The sequence below is a fragment of the Aptenodytes forsteri genome, unplaced genomic scaffold (genome assembly GCF_000699145.1).
Source record: "Aptenodytes forsteri isolate BGI_AS27 unplaced genomic scaffold, ASM69914v1 Scaffold65, whole genome shotgun sequence".
NCBI lineage: Eukaryota > Metazoa > Chordata > Aves > Sphenisciformes > Spheniscidae > Aptenodytes > Aptenodytes forsteri.
The window spans coordinates 1,341,659-1,354,790 of record NW_008795127.1 but is presented as its reverse complement, the minus strand read 5'-3'; the positions used below and the strand labels follow the sequence as shown (position 1 = coordinate 1,354,790).

Here is a 13,132-nt window from a genome sequence, read left to right as displayed (position 1 = left end):
TTTTTTTTTTTTTTTTTTTTTTTTTTTTTTTTAAAATCCTTCATCCAGAGACAGAATAGATGCAGGAATGTTTCTGGTTACAGTCAGGACGTTCCTTCTGTGATGGACTTGCATGATATGAATTCTTAAGAAAAGTTTTAAATTTCTTCTCAGTTCATTTAATTCTCGTAAGTTTTAACAGCCTTTTACAGTTGGCAGTTACTGAAGCTGCAGTTCGGTTACTCTGGTGCACTCCACAAAGTCAAGCCTTTGAAATCTGTGCGTGCTTTCTTCTCTGCTGTTGTACCTCATGCCAGCAAGTACAGATGACAAGTCATTAAATACAAGAGAAAGAGGTGTTAGCAAAAAATATTTTATTAAATACGAGACTTATGTCTGACCTGCTTCCCCCAAACCAATTCTGTCTCCGTGGCAACAGCCACAAGCAACTGACAAAACATTCATGATTTCTCTAAAGAAAAATTTAAATACTTAAAATGTCACTTTTCAAGGAAGGATCATATTTTATCCTCAAGCAGGTTTCAAAAGTGCATAGCATGTTTACAGGAAGACCAGCCTTGCGGCTTGTAAAGCTTCATCAGCTAATGCATTAAGTACACTCCCCACGGCCAGCAGGGCCAGCTGCTGCACGGGCGTAGGAATGAACACATGCTCTGTTAACTTACCTGATCTGGCAGTGCTTTGGGAATGGGGGGGGGTATGTCTTCCGAAGTCGAGTTTAGAATAGCTCTGGTACGATAATCGCAAATTTTATCGCAATGTTCTTTACATAAAATCATCCAGAGGTACCTTTGCAGTTTACTACAAATATTTTAATAGTGTAAGAGGGGAAAGACTCAAAATTATTCTTGCCTTCTATTGCTAAATAAAATGTAATCATAACACAGATTAATTTGCCACTCTGGTGTAAACTATCATGAGATTACAGATTACTGCATTGAAAAAATCATAGCCAACAAAGTACGTATTTTTATTTAGAAAATGCTCAGTGGTCTGTTTCTGTATGATTTCAATTGTTATTCAACATTTCCAAGTTTTATGAAATTAATATGAAGAGTTCCTTCACCGATGCAGAAATTCCAAAGTCATTTACCGTTTTTTAAACTTCTTAAAAACTCTCCCAAAAGCCATTTAATAGTGAGATTACCTTGCATCCCACGTCCCAGCTCTACTGGTTAACTCGTACAACTCACTGTGTTCAACTGACAATACAATTGTTTGTTAGCATCTCAATATTACACCTTTGGGGAAAAAAACCCATATTTACATTTTTTTTTAAAATAGAATTTACTATCTATATGTATTTGAGTATTTTTTTTTTAATCTGTTCACAGGATAAAAGTTTGGAATCCATTTGAACACCACCATACCATTATTCCAGATTATGAAGGCGTACATCATACTGTGATCAGCAAACTCCAGCTGCTGGAGGAAAGAGCAAAAACAGTCCTACTTGCAGGTCTGTAAAACTGATTATTATACTGGTAACGCTTCTACAATTCTATTTCTCATCCTTCTCCAGTAATAGATGGCACGTTACTATTAAACATTTACAAGGCAAAATTTCTAAGTAGGCAGTAATGTAGGTATATAGTGGGCTGCAACTCTAGTATGGTTTTGATATTATCTTGGTTTTATTTTTATTTGAGAAATGATGGGTACTTTCTCCTTTTAAATGGGATATTGAGGACTTAAACCTTGCTATCTGATGAGGTCAAAAGGAGCCTTGGAATAATTCTGTGTCTGCCCAGCAGCAGCTGACGGACTAGGGAGCACGCAGCCTCCCTTTTTGTCCCCGCACTGGTGAGCAGGATCAATGATCCCAGTTACCAACCCCTCCCTGTCTCGGGCACCAGGCTATTTTAATGGCTCTGATAAAGTGTTCCTCAGATAACAATTAAAGGTATTCTTCAAGGCCTGAAAAGCACGTAGTTCAGAGAGGACAGGGTCAAAAATAGTCAAAGAACAAGAAAGCAGAACTAAGGAAATAACAGTACCAGATAATCTTCATGCAAATAGAAGAAATTGGGTGGGGGGGTTTGTTGTTGTTTACCACAGGTTCCCTTTACTCTAGAAGGTTCCCTTTACTCTAGACTTCTAATGTCCATTTATATTCATTTCCACTGCTCAAAATAATAACCTATTTGTTGTTAACCTCAAACAGCACGAAAGCAGTATCACCATACAAGCCCGAAAGGGACACGTAGCTTCCATGGCACAAGTATGAATGTTGGGGCACCTGTGGGAAAATAAATTAGTTGCACCATCTCTGTCCATCTCCCTCCCCTCTCCATTAAAAAAAAAAAAATAAACAAACCAGTACTGTTCCTCCACTGCCAGCAAATGCAGCTACTGCAGTAACCTCACATAGCACCTGCCTGGGCTGCTGTCTCCCAGGTGAACCTTGCTGTATTCCTCACTGGAAGGTTACAGTTGCAAGTAAATTGCAGTCTTTTCCCCAAAAGTATGAAACAAATTTACCCACCTAAAACTTGTCAGATTTTTAAATTCATACTGCATATAATTATATAGCATCCAGTTTGCCTCCCACAAAAATCCCTGCCTCACTGAGACCATACAGGGGCAAAATGAAGTTTGGGGTGATATCTATAAGCCTACCATTTCCTAGCCTGACTGGTGACCTAAATAAAACTTTCAGTATTAGGTTTTTCCAAGATGTAATTTATACTATGGCTGTCAGGAGTTAAGATAGCAGTTGCCATGGAGCTTTAATCTTTTTTTAGGCTTTAGTCAAAGGAAGCTGGAAATCTGTATGCTGGGTAGAACCCTGCTCAACAGAATTTTATGCAAAGGACAAAGGAAGCTGGAAATCTGTATGCTGGGTAGAACCCTGCAATTTTTTTTAGGCTTTAGTCAAAGGAAGCTGGAAATCTGTATGCTGGGTAGAACCCTGCTCAACAGAATTTTATTTAAATTGGGACAGTATTTTTTCCTAATTTCTCTACTGAAAGTTATTCTCAAAGGTTCTAGAATTTTTTTATTTTATTCTGTTTCTCAACAGGAGATGAAAGTTTCCTTTTAGGCTTCTTAAATCACACTATATTCAACCACAGAAGTACTCAAGTTGCTTCCTCCCCACTCCTCCAACTATAAACTGTAACTTTCTACTAGTCTTAATGTGCACAGCTAATCACTGTAGTGAAATTCATTTACCAGTTTTACCATTCTCAGTGGAGGTGCTCCCTAAGCATGCAGAAACAAAACTTCAGGGAGGATTTTATTTTCTACGTGCCCACTAAGCGCTAATCCCTACACTGGAAAACAGGCCTTTGGAACAGGAGAAGTAATTACAGTTTTAATCTGTCTGTATGCTACTTATAACTTCCTTGAAGTATATTTAAGAAAAAAAGTGTGCAATGTGTGAAGTGCATCTCTGAGAAGTATGAAATTGGCCATGCTATAGTCAGTAATGTTCTGCTAGAACACAGCTGCAGCAGAACAGAGATGCAGTCCCGTCTAATACTTGCAGTTAAAACATTGCTGATTTACTTACAACTGAACTTGTCCTACCTAGGAAACCAAAAGAATGTAGAAATAGGTGGAAAACACATGCAGAATTTGTCAAAATAAGCTTTTAGAACTCTTACCCTACCCCAGCCAAAAATTAGAAAGGATTCAGAAGCAGTATGAGCTTGATCTTAAAAAGAGGCTTGGATTCAAAGGCAAATGAGAGCTTCATTTAACGAAAAATTTGCCAGACTTTTCACTAAATAGAACTGTTTACTGGCCAGCCGTAGTAGAAATCCATAATCCTCAAGCTGTTCCGAAGACTGCAGGGTAATCAGAAAATTGGCACAAAAGAGAGGATTTCAAACTTTTTCAACTCTTTCATGGCATGTATTATAAAAGAGGCATGATAATAGTAAAAAATAAACATCTCTCTCCTTCTAGGATATGTAAGTCTGTGGGACTTGAACAGTTGCACAGTAACATCTGGTTTTACCACTGACAGCAAAATGTCTTACCTAACTAGCAGTGGACAGAAAAACAATACTTGTGGGTTTGAGTGACAGCCCTGCTCATCATCTTGAGAGGATCAGATGCAAAACCAACTGTCCATTCCACTGAAAAAAAAAAAAAAGACTTCTTTGAAGAAGTATTTGCTAGCAGCTAGGAAGAACCTGAAAAAAACTAGACTGTCCAATTATTAAAAACACAAGGAGCAACTCGGATCTCTTAATTAAGACAGCTATTCAGAGATGTAATTGTTCACTGTGCCCAAGAAAAGCTATGCACTGTGAATAGGATTCAGAAAGCCGTAACGGTCAAGGAAACGGCTTAAAAGTAGCTCAGAACAACTTTTGAGAGGTTAGGTGAGTAAGATAAGTGCGTATCTTCAGGAACAGATGCTTTACTCTGAATTGCAGGGAGACATGCATCTCCGTTCAAGGTTTTCAACCTTTCTTGAGTTAGGCTCCTATAGGAAACTAACAAAACTCCTAACCTCATCTGACTGGTCTGGCGCAGACCTTCCCAACATACATCTCAGTTAATTTACCTGGTCTGTGGCATTCCACAGGTCAAACCATACTTGGCCCGCCTCAAGTCTCCTCCGCAGAGACTAGCCAGGGCTGCTAGTCCTGACAGAGGAAGATACGCTACTTCTAAGCTATAGCATAAGCAAGTTGCTTTTTCTTTGCCCACAATACGTTTCTTTGCTGAGACTCACCGAGTAGACAGGCTGCCTTTCAGGACTAAAACATCTGTCATTTGAGTTTAAAACAGGCTTCAGCAAGCAATAGCTACCAAGATAGTATTAGCTTTGAAATATGCAACAGAAGAACTTCAGACATATTTCCTGATGTGATAAAGTATCTTCACGATTTGCAGGGGCTTTTATCATTGCTCTGTTAGATTCAGGTATGTATGGAAAAAAAAGGTCTAGATTAGATTGCAGCTTTTAAAGCAAGTTGGGCTTTTATATGAAACCTGCGGTATTTTTTCAGTCTGAGGTGCCAATGTCAAAGAGTTGCAGAGCTACTGGAGATGAGACCTCTTAATAAAAGAAATATGTATGCAGATAAGAGGGAGAAAAACTCTTAAGCCCTTAACTTGCTGGTGTGGCAACTGCTGCAGTTTTGTCCCAATAGACTGGTTGGGTTTTAGGGGAGACCGAACAGGGTGCAGTTCAGCCCAGCTGAGTCTAAAGAATAAAAACCCAGATTAAGACTTTAAAAATCAGATCTGTTGCAGTCAGAAATGGTACAAGCCACAGAAATGCCAAACTGCTCATTTTTAAGTATGAATTCAGACAAACTGTAGTAGTTTCCTTCAAGCTGAAGTTAGAGGCTTTTAAATTAAAAAGTCTTCAGTTAGGAAACGCCACCTTCTTTACAAAGGCCCATTTCAGCTCTAAAAGAACATCCGAAATGGACAATCCTTAGATAAATTCAGGGAAGAATGGGGCATTTCACTTACCACCCTTCTGTACCAGTTTCAAGGCTTGTCAGTACCACGTTACCATTTCTGGATGTGTAGATTAGTTAATGCTTGGCAGGGAAATACAGTTAAAACTAGTTTAAATACGGAGGTATTGTCATTGTGCTTTTTAGCAATCAACAGGTATGAATGTACAACAGCATGCAGAAGACTACACTTAAAGGATTTCTACCTATCATGGCTGGTAATTAACTGTATTTGGATTCAAGCAGCTTACACAACAGAATAAAGTAATACACAGCAACTGGAGGAAGCCTGTATTAATCTTGTCTACTATTCCAGACCTGACAGAATTCCAGAGTCAAAAAAAATGCAGTAACTGCTGGAGATAGCAAGATGGCCTTATAATATAGACAGCAAATATTATTAAATTGCTCATTTGCTTTCAAAACAGTAAGCTTTCTATTAGCTGTATTTTTTTGTTTTGCTTTAAAGTTTGGTTTGATTAAATGATTATTTTGTCAAGATTAATCAAACTGGTTCACGGGACAATGATCAAGAAACACTCTTGCTCTGATACCATTCCTTTTAGATAGTTTATGGGGACCTTTTGCTGCTGATGAACTTGCATTACTTCAAAACTGAAAGGCAAAAAGCAAGAACTTAGAAGTGCACCATATTTTCGTAAGCTTCAAGAAAACAAAATGTAACCTACGCTGAATTAGGATGTAGCATTACTTTTCACAAAGAGGAAGCAGTTTCCTGTGTAGTTACAAACACTTCTATCAACTTCCAAAGTGTTTCTTGCCCCAGATTATTTTTTTTTTTGCAAGAAGCTAGACTTACTTCATGACAGTCAATACATATCTTGAAGATGAACTGGTTTAAGCGTTTACTTTTCATTTTCACTTCACTAGTGAGGTTCATCCCTTTAAGAAAAGGAACTCAACATTAAGAAGCAACATAAGAGTTCTTTACTTACCTTTCTGATTTCATACTAGCATCTTATATGCATCTTCAGCAATTACCATTGATCTTCTATGAAAATGGATGCAAAACCACAAAATCTGAGTTTGGTTAAAAAAAGGTGGTGAAATGCTAAATGCCAGATAACATCAGATCTTTTCTCACGTACATTTTAACAACAAATTAGCCTGAGTATTTAAAAGAGGTAATTTTAGATGCACCCAGGTATATTTGAGGCATACTGCTGATCTGCTTATGAACTGAATAATTTCTGCATTTGAGCAATTTCATGTATTAGGCAAGAAAGTGCTGTTTCTCCAGCAATATCTTCACTGGAAACCTTGAGAATTCATATTCCCTGCTAGAAGGGCCATTAGCATAAAAGAAAGCATCCCTGCATTAGAGAGATTTATCTGGACCACTTTCAGAATCTGAAATTTTCTTTCTGTAACACCACAACATACACTTCCTACTTTAGCAGTTATTCCAGATGAACAATTATATAAGGCTCCCAGCTTTCTCCTCTGCCTTGGAAAAAAGTATTCTTGATTTAGCCAGTAGAAATTCAAGCAATTCTTTTCAAGATAAATTAGTAATGTTGATAGTTACAATTTCACTTGTACTTTGTTCTGCAACTTCAGTGTTTACTTAAGTGATGTTTGTTTGTTAATACTAGGGAGCATTGCCATTTTAGGTAGACATCAGATGCTGATACAGTCCCCAGCCTAAGGCTTCCAACCAGTCTTCCCAAGAAGGAAGTTCAAGAATCATTAAGCCATAACAAATAGGAAAAAAAGAGTAAAATGCACAGAGAAGGACTTATGACACTTGTGTCCAACAGCTGGCCTGATCATTCTCTATCAGTAGCCATGATCCAGCCCCCTCAAGAAGTCTATCTTTGCAACCTCAGATTAGCCACTAGGCCTGGAAAGCAAGACAGGGCCTTGGGATAAGGTTTACCTTCTCTCCTACCCTGCTGATGGTCAGAGCCCTTACAGTAGTTTCCTGCAAGAGCTGTTTGCTTACTGTGGTACAAGACTCCAGTGGAGCTAGTCCACTTAATAAACATACAATTTTAAAGCAAAAATTCAAAACACTGGCTTTACGCTCCCCTGCCGTATGTTAACTAGTATTACTTGCAAATGCTAAATCCTGTTAAGGAGTCAGATCGTAACTGTGGGAACAGGCTCGGTATTTTACGTAGCTTATAATATTTAGAGTCCTGTGCATTGATTCATACCATCTGGCCCGACAGCACTGAGGATTTCTTTATGCCAAGCGCAGTGCATCCAGCCCTCCAGCCCCGGCTGTCACAGCCCTCTAGTGGAGATGCAGGAGGGAGTTTTGATGGCTTTCATCCATTGTGGCTTGCTTTTGCTCATCTGCCTCCTGGGCTGCTCTCAACTCAGCACAACTGCTTTTCAACCAGGCTTGGCCAGAGATGGTGTCGCTTCTCCCTCTGTGCTGTCAAGGGAGACCTTAGCAGCAAAAAGCAGAGACCTATGGGGACTTCCGAGCACTTGCAGCCCACCTAGAGATAACCCCCACACCCAGCCCTGCAGAGCTGCTCTGTCTGCCTTGCCAAGCCCGCCAGGGCACAGGTGGTCTCAAGGAACAACGTTGTTGAGCAGGAACCCTAGGTGCAAGCTTTGATACACCGGGTACACCACTCACTTCTCCTCTGTTAGCATCTCCCATTGCAAAGGAGCAGGAACAGCCGTTTTCATCTTTTTTCCACCTCCTCTAAGGAGTGGAGGTGAGGAAGTTCACTTTTAACTACCACCCAAGTAGTGTTTAGACACTACTGGCATACTTCAGGACAACACTGTTACTTAGCCTGTCAGAAACCTGCTGGGATTTGTCTACTGGCTCTGTACCAGTCATGCTTATGTTTTGTTTCTTATTACCTATCAAAACTTTTATTGAAAGCTTTTGCCTTCAGGCTTTTTAGATAGTTGCCCAAGTCCAAGAACTGTGGTGCTGTGCCTAAATCCAGGTGTGGCCACACACGTACACAAATACCACTTAAGGAAAAGCAAAGTTTACATCCCAGAGAATACCAGTCATGTTTCACCTCTCTAGAGATTGATTATGACGAAGACTTCATCACATTTGCAGTTTCTGTTCCCTGAGATGTCAATATCCCCGCCTCTCAAGGGATCCTTCTACCACTTCAAGGCTTATATAGGCAGTGGCAAAACAAACAATCAAGGAAGTAGTTTTGGCACTAGAGAGACCATCTTAAACAATAAAGACCACATCAGGATGCTCAACAGAACCCAAACAAAACCTACTAAGAATATCCAAAACTGTGTATACACCATAATTCTACCATATCCAAAAATTGACTCCCAAGTGTAAAGTCACAAAGACAAGAGTTTAATATTGACAAAAAAAAAAAGCTTAAGTTAGTGGTATTTTCTTCCTTGAAATAACATACTGGTCATATGAAAGTCACTGAAGAGGTCTGCTTTTAGCTCGGAAGACTTTTACAGTTACAGCTGAGTTCAAAAACCCTAATTCCAAATGTGTGATGTTAACACAAAAACTGAAAACTTAAGACCTGGGATAAAGAACAAATTCAGTTGTTAAGATTCTAGCAGTTATGTGAGGCCTTTCAACGCCTTTCCCATAACATGAAAAGTTCTTCAGTATCTTTCCCACCACCATTATTTCAAGATTCACAAGGTTCTTTAAAATACTAATGGGGTTAAATTGAAACCAAGCGCCATATGCTTGTAATGTCTTCTGTGAAGGTCTGAAGCCACCCTGTTTCAATTATTTGGTTATTCAGTGCAGAAAGTTAAAGATCACAGAAGGTATAACAGCTTTTAATACTCCATTAATATTATAGATTAAAAATTATTGCATAGTCTTATGCATTTCCTAAAACAGCGTTCTCTGCAAATTAAACATTTTAATATAAAAGGAGCAACTCTTTAAAACATGAATTGCTTTCACTACCTCGATCTTCTATCCTTTTTTGATTTGTCAGTACATTTGTCCATCGTTTTCTCATTGTCTCCTCTGCACTTGGGGCAATACCATTTCCCCTTTGGTTTGTAGGTGAGTCCAACACACGAAAAGTGGAACCACTCGATAGGACACTGTTCATTATCACATCCTATCATTTCGCCATAAGACACTTGGTTGCATAAGCAGTAGGTTGGTTCATTGGGATCAATTGCAAATTCTACAGGTGAAACCTCTCTCTCTTGTTTGGCTTTGGAGCGTTTTTTCTTCTTGGAAGATTTAGATCTTTTTTCTTTAGGTGGCTGATCATCGCAGTCATCAATACCGTTTGCTATATGGCACAGATCACGGCTTTCGCTGGTTCGCTGGCGACGAGGTCTACGTGAAGATCTCTCTGGCTGGCAGGACTCCATCTTCGCCTTTTCTAGAGGCTTTTCATTCTCAGACAGATCTTGAAAACACTGAGAGTGTGTTTCCATTTGCCGGGCTCTATTCTCTACCAGTTCTAGCATCTGAGTAACTATTTGAATTTTTTCATCTCCAAGTTCTTGGCTGTTGATTAATGCACGCTGAAGATGCTGCTGCAAGCGTTTCTTCTGAACAGGATCATTTTCTGACTTGTATTTTTCATAGACATCATCTATTTCTTTTAACGCTTCTATAAAATAAAGATAATAGGAATAATTACACAAGATGGAACACGCTCAAGAAAATACAGAAATGCATTTCTAACTGATGAGAAATAGTACAAATTTTAATTATAGTATACCCTAGTGGGCTAGATCAGATATTTTATTCAAGTTGAATGTGGTCATCAAATCAGTGTTTAAGATCACAATCTGTTGCAAGTAAAAACTCTCAAGTTCTAAGAAAAAGCAAGTTTATTTTAGCCATTGGAAAAAGAAAGGATAACCCAAGAAAGGGGACCATGGCTGCTGGAGTGTGGGTAGTCCAGATCCTGCTTCCATCTGAAAAAGCAGGAATTTCTGTTGAGAGTCCTTACCACAGTAGTTCCAAAACCCTGGCCTACAAACCAAAGCAATAGCTTATTGTATCACAGGAAGAAACTTAGAATTCATATAATCATTATATATCACAATATATAACACTCCAAAATTAGAATATCCAGGTCCTCTGCCTTCCCCTTCCTATTCATCTAAAGGTTTGGTATTACACTTTCAAGTAGACATAGTTATAAAAGGAGTATGACAACTGAAGTTACACAATAACAAATTCACAATCAGGATTTAAATCAACTTAAACCACTCAAAATGCTTTTCCTATTACCAAGACATATTACAGCAAGTTGCATTTTAAATCGAGGCTGAACTCTTCAGACCTACTGTTCAGTGCATCACAGGATATTTTTAAGCAACTAGTAATGAGTGGCTCACAGTTTGACTTCTAAGCTTTTCTTCTTGCACGTCATGCAAAATAACTGGACGAGTTGCTGTGAATCTTTCATAAAATTTAGTTCTTTGAAGTAGGTTTAATGAACCCAAATATGAGATTAACAAATGCCTTACAAGCCAGTCTTAGTCTGTACTCTATTGTTCTACATTGCTGGATTTTAAAATGATATTTCCAGACCAAAAGTTACACTAGATCTATACATAAAAGACAGAGAAATTGCTAACATGGAAGGAAATAGATTAGTAGAACTGACAGTGAAACCTGATGCACAGTGTTAGATACCGTACTGGTTCTGTCAGAAACAACTTAAGGATTTTATTTGAACAGGCAAGGGAATTTATGAATGATACTAAGCTATTTACTTCTAAAGCAAGAAGACATGCAGTACAATCTATCTCTTCCTAAAGACCTGCGTTTCACAAACTGGCTTTCATTTTTAAAGAATTTATCTGCATTGTACAGTTGTGAAATGATTCAAGCTTGTGCTAAATGGAAGCCATAGATATTATCTCAACATTGTTCACAGTGATTTTTTTGCTGCTGACATCTTGAAACAGTAGCTTAAGCGTGAACGGATGCTTTTTACTATAAATTCTGAAACCTGTATGACAGCAGGAGCCAACAGCATTTTGTTCTGTTCCAGACTTTCACTAAGGGAAGATAAAAATCACTACTCTGCCTGTCCAATAACTCACTTACTTAACCTATTTTTTCTCAATACTAGTATTACAGCGACCATTAAAAACACAAGCTTTGTTTCCCTGCATCTTCAGCTGCATTGCTTGCCTGTTGCCCTGACAGGTGTGTGAGGAGGAATCTTACTCTCTGCTCCTGAAAAGCGTGGAATAAGGTACTTTGTAGGCTGTTGAACTAGAAAGGCATAACCAGAGTACAATATCCTGCAGCCACATTATCTCCCACTCAGCCTTTTTTTATGAGGGGCAAAAAAACGTGTAGGCGTAGTTACACAGATTTCCCATATTGGGAATGCCCTGCCCAGAAGCAATAACCGTTAGCTTTTTCACACGGTGACAGAGGACAACATTCACCCTACGCTGATTACTCCCTGGATGCAGCCCATGAAGATATGCTGCGCACTTTAAATGGATCACCATCCATTAAAAAAAGGAAAGAACTTTTGGGTTGACAAAGATGCAAGTTAACCAAACTCCTTGTTGGTCCCTAAGATTAGAGGAGGCATCCATACGCGCAACTAAATAGCTCTGAAACCCCTGTTAAAAAAAACAACAAACCAAAAACCAACAAACTCAAACACAGCACAAAACAGGGCCAAGTGTTCATTACAGATAATCTGATTAAGTTTGGTGGAGCTAATAAAAGCTAAAAGGATTTCAGTGTTCCAAGCACAGGAGTGGCTTTGTCCCTCCTGCATGAGCTATCACTACCTTTTAAATTAGCTGAAATTATATAGTACTGCTTTTACATCTTCAGACTTGGGCCAAAAATATTTTTATTGAATTTTTAGGTGTTTGTGTTTTTGTTTTTTAAAACAGTTGAAGACTTTGGTAAAACCAGCAACAAACCTCTGCTTGGGCCCAGTATTGTATTAGTGGCTGGTGGAATACATATAGGAGATATAGCCCAAGTAAAAGATTGAATCTATTCAAGACAGATCTAGAGCATTGTCACCACAGATCAGGTAAAGAGCCCGCTAGGCAGTCCAGCCTCGACTAAGAATTCAAAGTGCTGCAGACAAGTCTACGCCCTCTAGACTTTAAAAACACAGAAAACTTACAAAAGCCTGTTCTTATGTATCTTCCTGGGTAATTAGAAAGATAATTGAAAGAATCCGTTTACATTTAACGTCTGAAAGGCCTTAACGGTCCCCTCTTACCCGCGGTGAAGAAAGCCTCCCATCAGGAAGGGAGATACGGCTCTAGTTCCTACTCCACGGGACCAAATTCCGCCCCCCTCCCGCCGTGGGTCCGCGCCACTCGTCCTCTGCGGCACAGTTCAAGCAGTAACGCTCTTCAGGAGTAGGTCCCATCGTACGATTAGGCGGCAGGGCGGTAATCGGAAGATACCGCAGCTGTGTAGCCCAAGAGTGCGAGGCATAATGGGTTTAATGGGTATTTGATCTGCATTTCGGAAGAAGCCTTGTCTTCGACTGAAGTTCAGGGTCGCTTCCCGCTCCGCGGACCCTCCCCGTTACCAGTGGGAACGCCGCGAACACTCTACGTAGCCCGCCCCGGTGCGCTAACCCTCAGCGCCCCGGGTCAGCGCCCGGCGGGACGGTTCGGAGAGCAGCGCTTTACCGTGGGACGGGGGCACGGCTCCGCCGGGACGCGGCACCCCCATCCCCGCGCGGCGGCGGGGCAGAGCGAGCTGTGAAACCGATGCCCGTGCCCCCACCTCCAGC

General features: G+C 39.8%; 1 protein-coding gene across 1 annotated transcript; it reads right to left on the bottom strand.

Annotated features, from left to right (window-relative positions):
• Positions 1-9,191: 9,191 nt before the first annotated feature.
• ING2 (inhibitor of growth family member 2) lies at positions 9,192-12,760 on the bottom strand. Its single transcript, XM_009277430.2, has 2 exons — positions 12,661-12,760; positions 9,192-9,997 (listed from the first exon to the last, which is right to left on the bottom strand). Exons 1-2 carry the CDS (start codon positions 12,758-12,760, stop codon positions 9,327-9,329), a joined length of 771 nt encoding a protein of 256 aa, XP_009275705.1. The 3' UTR covers positions 9,192-9,326.
• Between the last annotated feature and the right edge of the window lie 372 nt (positions 12,761-13,132).